Source organism: Nilaparvata lugens, chromosome X, assembly GCF_014356525.2.
Source record: "Nilaparvata lugens isolate BPH chromosome X, ASM1435652v1, whole genome shotgun sequence".
Taxonomy (NCBI): Eukaryota; Metazoa; Arthropoda; class Insecta; order Hemiptera; family Delphacidae; genus Nilaparvata; species Nilaparvata lugens.
In genome coordinates this window covers 82393778-82414406 of record NC_052518.1, presented here as the reverse complement: position 1 = coordinate 82414406, position 20629 = coordinate 82393778, and the positions used below count along the sequence as shown (strand labels likewise).

The window sequence follows — 20629 nt, the reverse complement described above, 5'->3', positions numbered from 1 at the left end:
ATATAAACGTAAGGTATGAATTTTGAACAAAGAATAATAGAGTTAATGTTGCGCAATACAAAGAAAAATACGAGCTTCTGATTCAGCAATGGAATTTATAAAACTGTCGATTAGATAAAACTACATCCCACTTGTTGAATTCCACTACAGAAATTGCATCAGTAATGCTACACTATAAATAATTCTTAATATAATACTTTTTTATACCATTTCAATGTATTTTCTAAAATATTTTCCATTAAATTATTGAGTACCGTACTAAATAATTTGAGAACAAAACGACTTGGGAGAGGAGTCATAATTCACACAAACCTTAGAGTCAAAATTCAATGAATAGAATCCAAGTACAATATTTTAAACATTTATTTTAAATAACATGGTACACAAAACTTGAACAATTCAATCTTGAGTTATCGTTACACAATCGAAGGAAATCAAATCTCTGAAAAAATACAATATCATGAATATATTTTGATAAGTAAGAATTTATGTACCAACTCATATACAATATTGTTTCCAGTATTCAAAGAATGATAATAGTAACCGCGGATTTATGAATTTTTATTCATGATTATTTTACACTTTTTCAACAAATAATTGGAACTTATCTCACCTGATTGGTCAATTACTCTATTGAGGTTGAAGAGGCCCTTATCAACTAAAACAACTTGCTTGGATTATTTAATTATCATATTTCCATACATTTTCGTACAAAACTTTTTAATAGTAGATTATGAAATGGAGCTATATTGCTCAGCCATCAATAATTCTATAACATCAACTCAAATATCAAACATAATTCTTTTAATATCAATTATTGTGACCTTGCACATGAAAATGTATTAGTTTCAAGAAATCATAGTTCTAAAAAAATGTATATTTAAGATATTATCTAGATATAATGAACGATGTTAAACTTAATATAAGAAATGCTTATTCGAAAACTTTTCAATGCGAAAATATCAAGAATGTTTACTATAATCAAGAAAATAGTAGGCTCAAATTAGTAGTAAGTATTAAACATCTCAAATTAGGATATTACATCAAATGGGAGAGTGATGAAACTGACTGAAAAAATGTATTCATTTTACAGAATAAAAGGATAAAAATACTTTATAGAGCACACCTAATTTATAAATATCTTCAAACTTGATTACATTTTTCAAGAAAATTCACTGAATGCCCGACATAATAGCTTGCTCAAAGCTCGTCTGAGAAATGTTTGATGACAAAGTTTAAAGAAATTAATGAATTAAAAAAGAAGATTAATGAAGTTATTTGCATGGAGGTTTGAACTGTAATGCTGAGAAATGTCAAAATTGAAAATGGTATAGGAATAATTGGAAATCAAAAATAATCAACACTCAATTCAAAATAAGCTCAGTAACAATCTTCAAGGAACTCTGTAACTTATTGAATTAATTTGCTTGAAATGATTTATGTGTGCAATCATAGAGGAACTTGGAAAGTCATATAAAACCGTTTGAAATGTTTATATTTTTTACAACTCATAGTCTGAAAGTCTTTATAGAGCACACCTAATTTATAAATATCTTCAAACTTTATAGTATTTTCCTTCTGATTCTGATAAACTGAAAAATACACGCTTAACAGGTAGAAAATGATTATAGAAAGTTTTTCCAAGAATTATAATTATTTGATGATAAAACAATGCAGATGACTGGATCAGTAAATTTAGATTAAAAGCACTGCACATTAGTAAAATATGATGATGATCATCATGAGTATGATTATGTAAAATCATCAGGATATAATTTGAACTCGAGCCTACTAACAAAGTAAAAATCACCCCATAATGAACTATTTCGAACATCATAAACTAAAATGTAAGAGAGTAATGATGAGAATATACACAATTTTTTTAAGGTGAGATAAGCTCAGTTCAAATGCTCTTTCAATTGCATACTAATCAGACGGCCTCTTCTCACTGTGCTTTTTTGTGAAATCCTCCGCATTTTTGACAAACTTCTTACGGTCCTTCAAATATTCTTCGGCCAGTTCAGCTCTCAGAGGGTGTTCTGGCTCCGGATCGTTAACCAAGGCCACAAGTGCCTGAATAACTGCAAACCAAATCATTATTTTACTAAAGAAACTATTCAGCTAGCAGAAGAACATATATTTTATTATGAACAGAACATACATGGTATAAACTGAAATTATTGTTAATATTTTCCTTTCATAAGTTGATAAATGTTGTTAATGACAGCCTAGCTGAGCGGGTAGGAAGAGCAGAAAGTTGGTCTCACTAGACAACCTATAGTTATAAAAGTCTGCATCTGGTTAACATCGGTGTTGCTATCCTTGTCTGTCATTGAACAAAGCAGAAAGCTCTATACTTCTCTACCTCAAATGTGTTGCCAAATCGATTGTTGACTAAGAAGAAACATAATCAACTACCAAAATATATCTTATCAATTATGAACATTTATTATCAAATCATAGGTAATAGTTATTTGTGCAACTAGTGCGCAAAGTAACAGTTTGCTGCACCGAAAGAAACGTTTACGCCCGAGCCGTAGGCGAGGGCGGAATGGTTGGTTGAGTGCAGCAGAGGAACTTTGCGCACGTATTTCACATTAAATTTTTCCTATAGTTACCATTGAATATGAGAAGTGGGTAATTATGGGTAAAATTGCCTGAAATCCATCAAATGTTTTTCTGTGTAATTTTATTATTGATAAAAACCTTAATCCTAAAATCCCAAAGTCCTCGTTGTCCTTGGTTATAATATCTAATTAATAATTTGCTCGTTGTGCTTCGTTGCACCTCTGCTCACTATTAGCAGCCCAGTCACTCTTACCAACTTCATTTTGATTTTGCTGCACTGTTGCTCCATATAACCTACTAAGTATTTTGCGTTGCCATGTTGCAAATCTGGAGTGCAGGAAAAAATTTTCCCGCACTAGAGCGGAAAAGTGATTCTTTGCGTTCTGTAATCAGTGCAGCAATGGCCACTTTTCAACGTAACTGTAGGAAAAAATATTTCCTTGACGAATAACACATTATATTTGAGATAGACTTCAATTAATATTAAATCAGATATACTGGAATAATTTGAATCACGGCTATCTAATATAGAAGGCGGTGTACCACAGAGAATAATACAATAAATTATTGGTAACTCTGTAGTTACTATAATTTTCTGACTAACTTGAATCACAGCTATCTAATATAGAAGGCAGTTAAACGAAGAAGAATTTTCTATTACCAATTATTTGTAACTCTGTAGTTACCATCATTTCCACTGACTATTACTCACTAATGAATCCCACTATAGCCTCTCTGCTCAATTATTTAGTCATAATAGCTTACACACACAACTGTGACCCCAAGCAATCTGGAAGAATATCCTAGCTTGAAGCGGAGCTACAATCAACCTTTACCACTCTACTATGTTTTAAAGCCCTCTGAACACAGGGACACTAGAGGCGTACTATAGTAGATGACAGAAGTGTCAAAACGCCATCAAACAAGGACATTAATAGCGTCCGAACCACATCTCACAGGAAAAATAGTCGCAATTTGAGTAGCCGTCACTAATGGCCAGGTCTAGTGGACGCCACTATAGTCCCTGTGTGCATCGGACTTAAGGGATGCAACTAGCTCAGCATCAAAGTAATACTTGGTGTGAGATGTGTTTTACAAATTCTTTCACAATAATTAAGATGTTAATTACAAATTATTCTTTTAACAAAGTTTGTTATACTATCGTGTACAGTATAATATTCTAATCAGTCTTTTCTAGATTCAATGTTTATTATACTGTAAAGTACAATAAAAAATTCTGCCAAGTTTTAGAACATTGTGAATCCTACGATCCGTACTTTTTAACGACTAGAAGAGCCAGATATGATCACTCCTCTTCTATATCATCAATTATCTTCATAGTTGCACCGAAGGTCCTATAACTAACAATACCTACCGTACCTCAAAAAAATTACAAGAATAAATATAAATTTAAATTCTATATAATCTATGGAATATATTGAAATCAGCCACCAACCTTGATCAGTTTTAGTAGCAGGCTTCCAATTCTCAGCACTTATGATCGGCAAGCAGACTTGGCCTTTTTCATCGATGTTCGGATGGTAAATCTTTGTCTTGAAGTTTATCCTGGGTGGCTTGAACGGATACTCAGCCGGGAAAGTTATCTCAATTCTGAACGCACCCTTGTTGAATGGAGGATTATCCTGTAATTAATTGAAAATGCAACTTGTTACTTGTCTACGAATCGTACGTAAGTACATTGTTCAATGAAATATGATTAGAGATGATATTGTACTAGTCCAATGAGATAATATTCGTTTGGATGATTGTACATCTCAACAGATCATGATTGAGAATATTGTGAAACAAAACAAAAATATTCATTAAGAACAAGTCCTATATATTACAAAAATAAATAAATGAATTTCTAAAGAATGAATAAGTAAATTTATCAATATTTGTAGAAAGTAAGTTGCGATGCACACAGAGGAAACGCGTTTCATGGAACGCATGCACACTGAAGAAAAACTTACTCCAGTTTCACGATATCACGATGGATTCCATCCATGAAATTGTTGTAGTGGTTAAAAAAAGAGGTGAGAAAAGGAAGTGCTTGGTTTATCTTTTGGTGCGGGATCGGCAGTAAAATATTGTATGCTCAATTTTTAGAACAGCTTTGCTATTCTAAGAAATCCTTGAATTTATCGGGGTCATCATGCCAGTAATACGCTTACAATTATTGTACTGCCGATCTCTGATTAAGGGACGTATCCAGAACTTCAGTTTCTCACTCCTTTCTTAACCAACTAAACCACAAGATAATAGCATGTTTTTCGTCGAATCCATAGCAAAACTAAAGTGAATATGTTTTCATGATTCCTCGTGTGCATCACGAATCAATATGTTCAAAGATTGAATATGTTCAAGCACTAACAAGTTGAAATATGCCAGAATTTGATGAGATTATAACAATAAAAAGTTCATTTCAGATTACCTTCAACCGATTTTCAATGCAACTATCAACAAGAAAACATTAACAAGTGATTTCGAATGAAATGCTTCACATTGATAAATTATTTTATTTTTACTTGTACTATCAACGATAGCTGTTGTCTATATCATCAAGAGTGTCTTTATTATCAAGAGAGTTTATTGATCGTTGAATTGGATGTATAATAAACAGTATCATCTTCCTGTCCAGATAGCTGCGTAGTTTAGCCTATCAAGTAAATTCAATTAATATTGTTGACTTTCTGGAACATTTAGCCCGATTTTTTATTGCGAATAGTGCCCACATGAGGTAATGTTTCGGCTATGATACCATTTTCAAGTGTCAAATAAAATAATAAGGAAATAAACAAATAATCTTGGCAAAGCCGAAACATGTCGTGCCTTCAAAATGAAAATAAAAGGGTACTCTATGATCCAATAAAAGAAATATATTGAGTAGCCCTTGAAAAAACATCATTAATAACATTATTGAATAGTAACATGGAGATGTTACTATTCTCATTGGATGAAACATAAAACTGCTACCCAAACCAAAAGATGAGAATTAGAGCACATGCGAAATCTATTATAAATATAGGTAATAATTTAAAAAGATCTTACTGGCACAATCAGTCCTTGCCAGGAAAGCACGTTTGATTCATCGACCTGAATATCCCGGAATGATTTCATTCCTGATGCACGAATGTCGATGAGTTCCTGTAAGAATAACACATTTTTTCAAATAAACAATAATTTATATAAGAATTGATAAGGGCCATAAACGAAAGGAATATAAGTATCATAAACCAAAGGAATATTTGTAAAAAAAACAAATTGGCTAGTATTGGCACTATCAAACCCATACAATCTCGGATGATATAATTATTGCGATTCGGCTTAAATAGTGGGAGGTTCAAATTTTTAGAGAACTTCAATTCAACTGAGATAAGATTTGCCCAAATTAATACAAGTACATTCAAAGATCTGCTACCCAATGATCTAAAGTGCATGGAATCAAGGACGTTCACAAGAAATTTAAAGATTACTTTACCGTAAAAACTAGACAAATAAGACACTCATTGAAAAGAATAACCGTCGAACAATAGAAAACAATATATAAAATAAAAATATTCTACAACAAAAAGTTGAATGGTTGGCATGGATTGCCCAAAAATTGAGTGAAGCCATCAATGATGAAGATAACAATGAGAACTAAAAAATATTAAATAGAAAGTTTACTGAGCGCCAAAATTATAAATATAGTGTAAAATACTACTAAAATTCAACAAGAAGACTCCCAAACTTGATAAGTTTTCCATACCTTAAGGCCGGTCTAGACTCAAGTTAATAGTCTCTTTTTAACCCACAAACAACACCCTATAGCCTATCGCGTAAAAAAGGAGAAATACGAATTTATTCTCATTCAGAGTTCAAATAGCCTAATGTAGAATCATAACTTCAATACCATTCATAATTTTTCAAGTTTGTTTAGACAACAAAGAACAAAGTTAACTTACTTAACACTAAGAGATCATTTGTGTAAAATCACATAAGCCCCTTTTCGAATAAAGTCAAACTGTATATTCTTTAGGGAGTAATTGAATAATTATTATGAATTAAATAATACAGTAGCCTAAATTACATCTATTCCCTTTTATTAGTATTCCAGAATGGTTGTAGTAGGACGCTTATAACCAGAAATACTTTCAAGCTAGGTTAGTTTATTACATTAGTAAAGCATCCTGTATGATATTTGAGAATAAATTATCTAATGTAAATGAAAAAACAAAAGAAAAAATAACAATAAGTTACAAATTAATTACTATTACTGGAAGAAACCATTCATTATAAATGCTAGTCAAATGCTGATTAGGAATGAATAATGACTCATTGCAATCTGAACCGCTAGTATTCCAAGAAAAAAATTCTATGCAAATAGAGGTTATGTTGTGTTCTAAATAAAATGTACTTTTGATTAAAATAAGATCCAAATCGGAATTAGATTGAAAAAAATTGGCTGCAAAGTTGATTATATGTATATACGGTAGTAGTAAAATTATTGAGATCAGGAAGCAAAGTTCTTTGTTCCTTGTTTGGATTCATTAACCTATAATTTCAAACTAGATTTTTCGTTACAATTAATTAATGCACACAGATAATAAATGAATATTTTGATAATGGCTGAAAAATGAATTACAAATTAAATTCCAGTTACAGTACTTGAATCTTGAGCAGTCCATGAAAGTCAAGGTCCACAAATCTCATAGAGAATCTAAAAGTCATCTTGTTCGTAATTAAAAATAAATAAAGCATACAGTATATTAGTATAAACGATATTTCACAAACAGGTTTAATTCGAGATAATAAGGAAAAATTTCAATTCATGAATTTGTCATTCCTCACAACCGAACTATTACTTGGCATTGAGAAATTAGATTAAGTAATAGAGATAAAAATTCAATTACCTTTTGTAAGCGTCTTGATGCAGTCATTTTCGAAGCTAGAATAAGTAAAAGAAACGACGAATCAGCAATAAATTGATTGAAAATGAAACTAAGATCTTGCTGAATGATTAAGAGAAACCATCCACCGCAAAATGTGCAATGAACGAACGTAGACACAAGAGGACAAGGGCTCTACAAAACTAACCTTTATCGTTTATAAAATCACTTGTGTTATTGCACTAATTACACTACAAGAGAGTCAATATTATTGATTACATAGGAGATCCTGACACATAATATTGGAGAAGATTACAGAAGAACGATTTAAAAAAAATTTACTGATTATCTTATAATTCTGATCACTAGAAGAGAACGAAGAATAAAATAGTGGCAAAATTCAGTTGGCGTTACCAGCTTTACGACACGACGACTGCCACTGCAACTACAATAGTACACACTGTACATCACAATTTTAGCAGAGCTGCGGGTGGGCATTATGTCAACTACTGATGTGACTGTGATTAACAAAATATTTTATCTTGATTATGAAAATATGATTTATTGCTTGATAAAATATAATTGATTATTTAAAATAGTTGATATTACATTAATAAATGTGTATCAGCTACCGTTTATAGAAGGCATTGGCACAGGGGCGAGGCGTGACTTTTTGGCTCAGTCATCTCCAGGAACAATTCAGTTGAAAGTCTGAATGAAAGCTGCACCCCCTCCCCCAATTTGAAGATCATGTTTAATTTTGGATGATTATTTATCGAGAAAGATGACATGTAGTATAAGATAGGCTTACTATTCAAAATCCTAGAGTTGAAAAGACTAGAACTTGGCTAAATCTCAAACTCGGAAACTAACCCTCAAATTTAAAAAAAAATTGAAATGAAATTCTTTATTCTTTATTGATTCATACAACAAGTACATCATCGGAAATGACAGGGAGAGAAAAAATAAGGTAACCTTAAGCTATTCTTTTCCCAAATTTAAATAAGATTATACATAGTCCAAAATAGGTTAAGTCTTGTAGTTGTTCACTTCACTAAATTTTAAAAAACTGAACATAGAAGAAAGAATAATAATAATTATTATCAATAAATTGCAAACAAAATAATTATTGTACGGTTTGCAACACTGGCGCAGAACAGTGGATATGCAGAAAATAGCGATGAAAATAGCCATGTCTTTGAGCGTTTACTCCACCATCGTTTACGGGGACAGGGAGAGTGATGATGCAGAAGAGTGGTGGTAACCAATGCTAAATAGCATTACTGGAATCGCATATTTTTGAGAAGCACATTGAATGGATGGAAATGATGATGCAGTAGTCTACTTTATTCAAGCTTGGCGCGCTCGAAAAAAGTTTCTCTTTCTTCATCTTTTTTGTATTTATTTTAATTATTTTCAATTTGATAATATAAACATTACATATCAATTTCTGTCCAGTCATTGGCGAATCCAGAGATGACCGGACGGCGAATCCAGAGATGACCAGATGCCTCGACTCTGCATTGGCAAGACTGAAGTTCGGCAACATTGTTCTCCTATCTTTCTCCATTACCATTATAACGTGGATCTTACTTACAGAATGGGAACTATCAATCAAACGCCTATCCAACCAATGCTTTTTACATGTCACAAATACTTGAGTGCACCAAGACACGTCACATGACTGCGCCATCTTGTTAGAAATTAAAATCCTGATCTTTTGATTTGCTCACGGCGTGAACGAGACCAATTGACCCAGATCAGTAAAGTGATCCGAACCTCCCATCTATACTATAGTGAGGTCCACGTTATAATGGCAGTGTACAGTTGACAATATTGTTGCTGTCCTTTTCTATCATACAACAAAACAGATAGCACTATCTCTCTCTAGCTTTGCAATGTTGTCAGTTTGCCAGAATATTTCATTTTTACTTTTGACAGTGACTGTACAAAAGTAGACTAACAATTATTCTTAGCCACCATTTTTTTTCTTCATTCTATCAAAATACTTTGGTACACAAGTCATATAATTGATTTAAAATGTATTTTTGAAACAATTGAATAATTTTTAGACATTACCATATGAGAAACACAAATTAAAATACCTGAAATAACATTTTAAAAGTTGATAACTAACCATCCTAGACTTTATCCTTCGGTTAGCCCACAAGTTTAGATTAGACCTACTCGTAACAGTAAAAATATTAATTGAAAGGTTATTTCAGAATTGTTTCCAATGAAATTACCTATTTTAAAAAATTTCTATTTTTCTATCATTTTTGAAATAAATTGAAATAGAATACCCACCAAATAACTTAATTTCTGTTGTTTTGAAATTCAGATTGGTGTATCACAGCTTTTCAAATTAGCCACCATTTCAGGTTTGTATGAAAATAAAAATCTGATCTCAGTTATGGAAGTATATTATGAAAAAATATATTTTCTTGATTAATTTGACATTAAATTGATTATTTTACTAACAAAATGATAATTATTAGATCAAATTCAATGGGATGAATTGAGTAACAGCTGTGTACACTCAGTAGCAAAATGGAGAGACTTGGCAACGTTTTTCTCCTATCTTTCTTCACTGCCATTATAACGTGGACCTCACTATATTACAATGCTGAACTTTCTTCCAAGATGGCGGATTTTGTGACAGAGTACTAGCCGAGTTTCTATTCTGTATGTATTCAGTGCCTCATTGAATGCTTGCACAGCTGGTTGCATGATGCATTCAGTGTGAGGATCAACAGATTGTGTTCAATGACACTTCTCTTTCCCAACCTCATGCATGGTCGGACATGCACTTGAACATTCATGCTTCCAATGTGATTATACCTTGAGGTGGGGTTTGGATTAGCCAAGTTTCCTTGAATTCAAGTTTCAAAGTCTAAATTTGAATGCCTATTTTGAATTTAAGTTTTCGTAGCTTCAAAATAGTTATATAACTATGTTTTATATTTATAATAATAGTAGGCTTATATAATTATGATTTAGAAAATCTAATGAATTTCAAAGTTTTCTTTTTACTCTTCTTGCATCATACTTTTCTATTACTAGTTGTTTTTCTACATTCCATAATGATTGACAACTGTTTTATCTTTTATCTCATCTCCCATTTGTAGGTTGGATTGTACCTTCAAGATTCAAGTTAAATCCACAAGTCAAACATATTCAATATCTACCGTACTTGAAACAACAAAACTCTTAGGCTTGATGCACATTTGTGAGAGTAGCCAGTAGCGTTTTTACGAGTGCAGCGACTCTCTGTTGGCAACTTGGCCATTAATTGTGATAGGAAAGTTCTGATTTCGAATTTTCAAAGTTTTTTGTGATACTGGATGTCAGCAATTATTATAAAAATCACAATTATTGATGGAATCAATTATTTGTTGGTAGTAATCAATGAATTTATTGGTTAATAACTAGAATACAGAGATAAAACAAATGTAGAAGAAATAGTAGAGAATTTTAAAAAAGACCTTTTACTTCTTTTAATACAATAAACCTCAAAATTATAAAACCATTAAAATAATTTGAAAGCACTTACTCTCATCTCCAGGTGAAAATTCTAAATGAATAAACATCAGTGTTGACTTAGTATTCAAAACATTAAAAACCTTATATTATATTTTTATAATCAACAAATTGATAGACATTGTTTTAATAATATTGAATTAGTCAATACTGATTCAAATTCATTTTATTTTGCCACAACATAATACAGATCAATAAAATAAATATTCTAACTTACATAATGGCACTACCAGCATACTACTTGTGCACCGGCAGTGAGTTCGAACTACTAGGTACTGCAAACAAGTCAATAGAAAGAAAATAGAGCTTATTCAAACCACTAAAATAAATGAAATTGCGGAGACTAGGTCACATCTCAATCTTTAAAAATGACAAGACAAAGTAACAAAATTACAAGCAAATGATGAATTCAAAAAGACAACTACAAGGAAGATATGACATCTTATGTACCTGAAGATGGGACAGAAAAAAGTCCTGAAATGTATAGTGCTTTAAATCATCAATTGCCAATTGTTCTATAATAATTCAAAAAGCCATATTGTTTGTTTGAAAAATGGTACAGTACTATTCCAGTTCTATATTTATTAATTAACAGTACATATATACAGTACGTTAACAGTATATACAGTATATAGAATAAGTATTGTATTTGCCTTCAGAACATGAGATGAAAGAACACCAATAATTTTAAGAACTGGCAGAACAATCATAAAAATTACTTTGAATACTGTGTCGCAAATACATTCTTTTTTGTTTACATTACATTCTTTCATTTTACATCGATGTCGAATATTGCTACTTCAAAGAGCTAGACTATTGTGTTGAATAATAATACCATATCCTATTATATAGTATGACATACATTACCAAGAAGTGTTGGATTTCAACGTAAACATCAATCTAGCCGACTGCAAGCTGACATTCTTATAGGTACATATTTACCATATATATTATTTCAAACGATCTATTGTTCCAATTAGTCTTTAGATTAAAGCTCCTATATTTAATAATAATAATGATAATGATCAGAGGAAACAGAAAGTCAAAGTATGAATGGAAGAACGAAGTTAACAATGAGAACATAAAAAATCATGGGAAACTACTTGGAGTTCAGCTGGATTATTTGAACCCACATACAGATCATGAATAATAGTTCTTAGAATTTAATTCAGAGCAAGATGTTGATCAACAAGTACTGTAATAATAGTACAATTATTCTTGGACCATTTCTTTCACCTCAATGCAATAACAAAGTATGTTATTGTATTAAGCTTCTAAAAAATATAACTTCTCATAGATTTTCATCAATCTCTGACAAAAAAAAAAAAAAATCGAAAAATATTGAGTACTGTACATATAGAATGGCTTAATATCCAGTAGAACCAAAACTTCTTCAATCATGATTATTTTTGATAGCCACGAGGCCACTTGACTAATTTGGAAGTGCTGAATCCGAATCTGAAATCACAATTTCTCTATCACCATTTTTACACGTTTTAGGTTTTTGAAGTAGAGAATGAAACGCAGCTTGCCCACCATGATTGTCCGCTGTGATGTAAAGAACCGGAACCCATATACTTCTATAGTGATGTCCACATTATAATGGCAGTGTACGATTGACAATACTGTTGCTGTCCTTTTCTATCATACAACAAAACAGATAGCACTATCTCTCTCTCGCTTTGCAGTGTTGTCTATTTGCCAGAATATTTTATATTTACTTTTGACAGTGACTGTACAAAACTGAACAAACCATATTCTCAGCTGCCATTTTTTTCTTCATTCTATCAAAATACTTTGGTACACAAGTCATATAATTGATTTAAAATGTATTTTTGAAACAATGAAATAATTTTTAGAAATTACCGTATGAGAAACACAAATTAAAATACCTGAAATAACATTTTAAAAGTTGATAACTAACCATCCTAGACTTTATCCTTCAGTTAGCCCACAAGTTTAGGTTAGACCTACTCGTAACAGTATAAATAATATTGAAAAGTTTTTTCAGAATTAATCCATTAAAATTACTTATTTTTAAATAGGATTTCCATTTTTCTATTATTTTTAAAGGAAATTGGAATAGAATACCCACCAAATAACTCAATTTCTGTTGTTTTAAAATTCAGATTGTTGTATCACAGCTTTTTAAATTAGCCGCCATTTCAGGTTTGTATAAAAATAAAAATCTGATCTCAGTCATCAAAGCAAATTTTTGAATAAAATTATGAAAATTATATTTTCTTGATCAATTTGACATTAAATTGATTATTTTATCAAGGAAATGATAATTATTATCAGATTAAATTTAATGGGATGAATTGAGTAACAGCTGTGTACAGTCAGTGACAAAATGGAGAGACTTGGCAACGTTTTTCTCTTATCTTTCTTCACTGCCATAATAACGTGAACCTCACCATAACAACTTTTAGAACGCCAGTAAGCTAGTTTTCGCCCTGGTCGTAAAACCGCGACTAGAAATGACGCAAGTGTGCATCGAGCGTTAAAGGATTCAACATCATCAAGTTCCTGCTTTTGTAAACGTGACATCAAGTTTGCAAAATATTTACAATTATTAATTAAAAAAATCAAGTAAACTTGACTAATGTAAACGTACCTTAACATTGTCAAGTACCCCTCAGCAAGTTATCCACTTTTACACCAGAGTAATCTCCTTCCATTTCTGCACTGCCTTTCTGATTTTAACGTTATCCAACAATTCAGTGATGGGTATTATTATTTCTTATAGAAATATAATGTTTTATCTATGATTTTGATGAAAATAATTCAATCTATAATCGAACAATATAATTTTTTATTTCTTTAAATGACTATGCAGATTTATTGTATTGATTCAATGTCAAATGAAACGATGATATTATTATTATTTAGAAACGCATTTCTTTGTCATTGAAATATTTAGAATATACTGATTACATACATGATGAAGAAAAAGTTCCAAACACAAAATATTTTTCAATAAAAATCAAGGATACAGATACAGACGACGGAACATCTGAAAGTCTGCTGAACCTGAACTGGAGAAAGCTTCCATCCTCTCAGTATCAGTTCAGTTGTCATTTGTGTTTGTATTGGGTAAGGGTTGGGGTTGAATGCCAATTTTATGATAGAAATTGTAAATAATTATAAAGTAGATCACCAAATTATTTCTATTAAAAAATACTATCAAATTGTATTTCGAATGCAGCAAGTTTTTGCTGTTTGGAGTTTTGTTTTATCTAGAATTGAACTATCCCGATTCAGTGTTTACCTACCGTATATAATCTCTCAATCACTTGATCAAATTATTCAAAACCTTATTCACATTCAATTTCATATCGAGAATCACCAGAATAGTTAAGTCTATTGTAAAAAAATCGAATAATCCGTTGCTACGTGATTATTTTAAAACCTGAGTGTCGCCAGCTTGAAACTCAACAACAATTGACTTACCATACTAGCCTACAGGTATTATTTTTGGTGAGTTCAGTCTTATAACTTAGCCTATCTTTACACACATTTTATTAAGATTTATTTTCGATTGATTTCTGATGAGCTGTAAACGTTAGCAGGAAATTCAAATATTAGTAAAGCTTTGAGGTCATTCAAATAATGTCAGTCACCAGGGATTTTATTTATATCAGCTGTAATGGAGCTGACCTGAGCTACCTGAACGATAAAATTATTATTGTCTATATAATATAAATATACCCAAGCCAACAACATATTTTAAAGTATTGAGACCTAATGAACTACTAAAAAAATTACAACTAGTTCAATCAATCTAGTTTCCTATCTATAAGTTGAATGATCTATGTGTGTCATTCACTTCGGTTTCATTTTAAACCCGTTATTCTCTTGTCACAAACAAAAATTTGACGCATAAATATTCTTGATTAAAACAAATGATTCATTCAGTAAGATGTGTCAACTCTGATGTGAAAGTAAAAGCTTCTCTGTCAGAATAGCAGCTCACTCATTTCAAGTTTGAAATATTATGAATGGAAAATTCAAATTACTGTCAAATTACGGCGACTAGCATAGCGGTTTACTAAGGTTTTGTCGGAAAAATGATATTATAAAAAATTAATAATCCTGAAAACTTTCTTGAGTAGCAAAAGTGTCTAATGCTCATTTCGTAATAGAGGTGTGAACTGTTGAACTCAACCTTCTAACTCAACAGTTGAATTACAAATTTTTGTGGTGAGTGAAACTCCTTAATCATGAAAAATAATAATCCAGTTTGATTGCTATCAAAACATCTTGATATCGTACCGTAGTAGAGAACTGTACAAGAGAATTCAAGGAGTGTGTAAATTATTATACACTTTATGTAGAGTTAAGGTTGAACAATAATTTTCTTCATGATTAAGTTTCTCGAATTCTATGCAAATATTAAAGAAACAATTATGAACATTCACTACTTGACTCAAAAATTATTTATGCCAGTCATTTCAATATGGTGCATTATAATGATAGAAATGCTATAGTGAGGTTCACGTTATAATGGCGAAAGATAGGAAAACAGCGTTGCCTTCTAAAGGATAGCTGATACCGGTATATCTCGTGTAATACTAACTGTCCATTATTGTTTAAAATAATAAATTATATTTTATTTAAGAAAATATATTTCTCAATGATTAATTAGAGATTAAATATTTTGTTGATTTATTATTACATTTCTACATTGCTAAAACACAATCAAGCAACGTTGCGGAGGTAGAGATGGATAGAGTCATCTGCTCTGTCGAATGATAGACAAGGATAGCAAAACCAATGTTAATGAAATGCCACCATTATAACGTGGATCTCACTATAGTAACGACTCTCAAGTTCATTGATATCTCACACTAAAATAATAAGAATGATTAACATAAGTGACTATTCCAAGTCGAATGATAGACAAAGATAGCAACACTAATGTTAATCAAATACTGATATTAAGTTATAATGTGGATATCACTATAGGAAAACTTCATTGCAGGCATCCTATCAATCTTGTACAATAAATAATAATGAAAAATAATCTTTGATCAACTTTTACAAAAATTTAACTACATAAAAAACAGTGATAACATTCATATGTTTTTTCTCCTTGGCAAAGGCGCTGTCTGCAAGGATTGTGGCGAAATATATTCGGAATGAAATTTAAATTCTGAAAATCTAATAATTTTAGAAAAAAATATTAAATATTAATTCATAATAACAACGATACAATATCGTCATAACAGATACAAATTCAAGCAAAATCATGCATTGTGTATGTTATGACAAAATGACCGCAGGTGGTAAAATGCACTCACCAATAGAAAGGAACCGGGCATACAGCCTGCACGCTGCTAAAACGAATCGGAGCACTGTGAACGCCAAACAAATCTTTCATTGCAAATGTAAACATTCAGGCATTACAGCCGGCAAATTTACTTACATTTACAGCAATTTAAGAAACAAAAAATCCAAATACTAACAGTACAGGAGACAAGATTCCCTGAAAACGGTACCATGAACTAAAATTACTTCAGAATTTTTAAGAGTGGAACTAACAGAAAAAAATTGGTAGAGAGTGGCATGCTATCCATAGCTTTTATTGTTGAAAAATCATCTTTACTCTGATTAAATCGATAAGTGATAGACTGACACTTCTGATATTCACATACAAGAATAAAACTACACTCTGACTAATGCACCCTGCAACATTGACAATAAATAAGATCGTGCAAACGTAGGTCACATTGCATAATTTGTGATTGGGGGGAATAAAATATGTATGAATGAAAAATGTGCATAACCTATACTAATAATATAATAAGGAAAGAATTGGCTTACTGAGCTACTGAACTGATTAACTTGAAATCTTGCATACCGTATAGATTCTTGATTTACCGAGGATGGTTATAGGCTGCCTATTTTCAATTCGACAATATTTTATTACGTCAACGTTTCAGTTTGTCAAGTATTTAATTGCATTTCATGCTTCCTGTTTGTTATACTTTGCTTGAGTGTGGTCTTATGGTCTTAGATGATAAAATAGTGTATTCAACGGTTTCATTTTCTATCTTCTCATTCTTCTATCTATATCTTCTTTTCCATATCTATGCTATATACAGAGTTGGTGAAAAGTATGGAACAGCCGAACACTTCGTATAAAAGTGAAATTTGACGATTGTGTGATTGAGGATCCTATTTAAATAAAAAAACTACTTTTCTGTCGAATGAAAAAGACTAAGAAATTGTCAAAAAACCACTGATTTATTGATAATTAGAAAGACCGGTTTCGGTTATTACACCATTGTCAATCTCTGATAAACTAAAACTAAATACAAGAGCAGCAGAATTTATACTAGTAGGCGAGTACTGCTATTGGTCGAGGGCATGAACGCCTGCCATTGGCCTAGCTAGACAGTCTCCTCCTCCTACACGGTGTGACAAAATGGCGGCTTAAGCAACAGAATCGCCATGATAATAAAATTTACTTTCAGTACAAAATAAGAACCAAGAAAACAAATGTGAAAGATAATAAAATAAATATGTAAATGGAAAAACTATTGACTAATGCATGCTTACATGTTTATGATAAAACTAAATTCGTAGTGTTGTACTGGTTGAAATGAATCTGGTCATTTAAACTATACTGGGGATTTTCCTTAATTACTCTTGTTACTTTTCTGTCGCATCAAAATTCTGGTCCGCCATCTTGGAACCGCCATTCTGAATCCAACTTCATTTTTTAAATGGGAAGGTGGTCATATTTTGATACAGAAACACGTTGATACGTTGAAATAATAACGCACACTTCTATAACATAACTTCAAATAAAACGCCAACAATTAATAATTTGTCTCACACATGGAATCTAAGTCTGTCTTATTTATTTGGTACCTCATAGAATATACACTAAAAACCAATCTTACTATTTCATCCAAAACATTATACTACTCTGGCAATTACCAGCCTCCACTGTTATAAATTATATTCTTGGAAATGGTGGTGGCTTGGTATTACTCTTTTATTCAGTTTACAAAAAACATAGCTTGCTCCTTATAGTTATGTATCAATAAATTCCTTACAGTCTATTGAATCTGTAAATGTTGAGTGTGTATAGCGTTTACACTTGAAATAGCCTTGACACGTTGTTATAGAAAAATTTAGTACAGCTCTAATAATGTAATTATGAATTTAATTACTTATTATATCATAACTGATTCCATAGTCATCACTCATCAATGTTTTTTTACTCCATATTACAGTCTGTAGTCATTATTTTAATTGTGAATTAACTATTTTCCGACTAGATTATATTTGAGTCTGATCAGCTCTGTTTCATCTAAATGACTCCTAACAATGAACAACTTTTCCTACTTAAACCGGCAGTTTATACCTTTGAAGAGAGTTTTATTACTGTGTGCTCACTCATCTGATTTCATCTTCAAAACGATCGTCACGCACCCGACAGTTCATAGTTAACAGTTATAGTATTTCGTTTTACATTTAATCAGAAGGAAAAAGAATGGATCTTCACCTCAATGAATTTTCATTGAGTCTAGTTGCACACATATTGGACGTCCGATTTTTTGCCATCCTTATAAATTCTACCAGATTGAACGGAACTTGGCAATAAACTCATGATGTGTGCAGATACATAGATGTGGCAATCTATGTTCAATCCAATAGAATCGGCAAAAAATCAGTCGTCCAAAACTCAATGTGTATGTAACTAGCCTGAGCTGATGGATGCATTTTTTTTAATCAAAATAATGACTAAATGCTACAAGTCATTATACTGCCAATAGTATAAGTTATTACAAAATTATCTAGTTTATCTAATTCCATTCCATTTATGACAAAACAGAGTAGAAACCAAAATCTATATCCTAGGGTGTCATTGAATAATGAAATTTTAGCAACAGAAGATAGTACAACGTTTTTGGGCGTATTAGTAGATTGTGATCTCACATGGGATAAATAATCATGTTTGCCATGTTATGAGAAAGATATCCCCTGGTTTTTATGCTTTAAGGCAAATGCATGTATATCATGCGGTAATTCATGCACATTTGGCACATGGTCTTTGTATTTATGGCAGTACAAGCAAAAAAAGAAGCAGTAAGATTGTTTTTCTCTCAGCTTGGGATTTTGACAATATATATTTGATGTCATCATGTTTTTTTAGGAAGACCACTTCAGAAATGAGAAATCCTACTCACAATTGCTATACACCCGTTATGGCAGAATTGCTGTGAGACATAGATTGGATCTATTCCAGAAGAAAACAGTTTTCAGGGGAAGGTCATTTTTTACAAAGTTGCCAAACAATTTAAAATTTTTAGAAAATATTTATAAGTTTGGTATCAAGTTAAAGGAATATTTGGTAGGCTTATCACTGTATTCGTTACAAGAGTTTGATAATAGTAATAATAATAGATGTGTATGACATTTGTTTGTAATTAGTATTTAGGCTACATAAAATTCTGTGGCACTATTCATTATGTATTTGTACATGTTTAATGAATAAAGATTTTTCAATTCAATCATTGTAAAGAATTAAGAACTCCGTAAAGGAATATTCCTTTGGTTCAAAAAAGCTTCTCTGTATTGCGAGTCATTCATAGTTCTCAGTGAACTATGAATCTGAACTAAAAATCCAAAACTAGAGGATTTAAAAGTGATTACAGTATAGGTTATTATGAGGCATAAGCCTTGTGTATTCTCAGTTCATTTCAGTCTGGATAAATTAATAAGCAAGAGTATGAAATGTATTTGATGGAGAGATGTTTAACATTTCAATATTTATTACAAGAAATACTTTACACTTTAGACTAAACTAAAATTATACAAAAACATAGCAGCTAAGCAAGAAGACATACTGAAGACAGCTAAACTGAAACAATTAAGTCCATTTAGAGAGAGTAATTTCAACTTAGAATCTTGTGATTTGAAACATGGCATGCTAATAATTAAAAATGGAACATTATTTAGTAACTCAGCTCTCACTCAATCACATGGAATCATATTCTATATGTTTGAACTACAATTTTAGTTCTCAAACAACAATTAGCAGTAGGAATGCCAAATGGATATTGAATTTCCTGTTATTTCAACTACTGCTATAGCTTTTGATGCTATACAATACGCATACTGACACTTTGGAATATTTCAGGCCAACTACAACCAATGAACTGATTGCATCTATGAATTATTTTATGCTATGGCTTTGATACGGAAAATTGAGGCAGGTGCAAGTAGGAAGCATGTCAATTATTACCATTCGGACATTATTTCACGATTTGAAACTCGTGAGTTAAAATCATTATATTCCTATGGAATTTATTGCTTTATTTTATGAAAAACCTTGCAATCTGGAGCTTGACGAGTTTTCTTCCATTGAATAAAATTCGTATTCCATCTATTCCTGCTATTGGATAGATAATCCAATTATGCCCAAATAGCTTAATACTTCATAGCGTGAAACAAGACTTCATCTTCTTTGAAAAAATCAATTCTACCAAATATGTATGCTGTTTAGAATCACAGAGAAATTTATCCATTCATCCATTGTCATTTATCATGATTATTGCGAACAAATGTGATTGGACATTTTTTATTCTGAGAAAATTACTGTAGCCTATTCTTAAATATTCCTTTTATACAAA

General features: G+C 31.4%; 2 protein-coding genes across 2 annotated transcripts in view; one reads left to right on the top strand and one right to left on the bottom strand.

The window, feature by feature from the left end:
- Positions 1-345: 345 nt before the first annotated feature.
- On the bottom strand, positions 346-7879 carry LOC111064292 (ubiquitin-conjugating enzyme E2 L3). The gene is made up of 4 exons (XM_022352003.2): positions 7464-7879; positions 5620-5715; positions 4025-4211; positions 346-2081 (listed from the first exon to the last, which is right to left on the bottom strand). The coding sequence occupies exons 1-4, from the start codon at positions 7488-7490 to the stop codon at positions 1927-1929; spliced, it is 465 nt and encodes a 154-aa protein (XP_022207695.1). The 5' UTR covers positions 7491-7879; the 3' UTR covers positions 346-1926.
- Positions 7880-14061: 6182 nt separating this feature from the next.
- LOC111064293 (basic-leucine zipper transcription factor A) overlaps positions 14062-20629 on the top strand; it is a 58531-nt gene continuing 51963 nt past the window's right edge. Inside the window, exons 1-2 of the mRNA XM_039441751.1 lie at positions 14062-14459; positions 20137-20272. The gene's annotated coding sequence lies outside the window, so the exon portion shown is untranslated. The remainder of the gene's footprint in view (positions 14460-20136; positions 20273-20629) is intronic.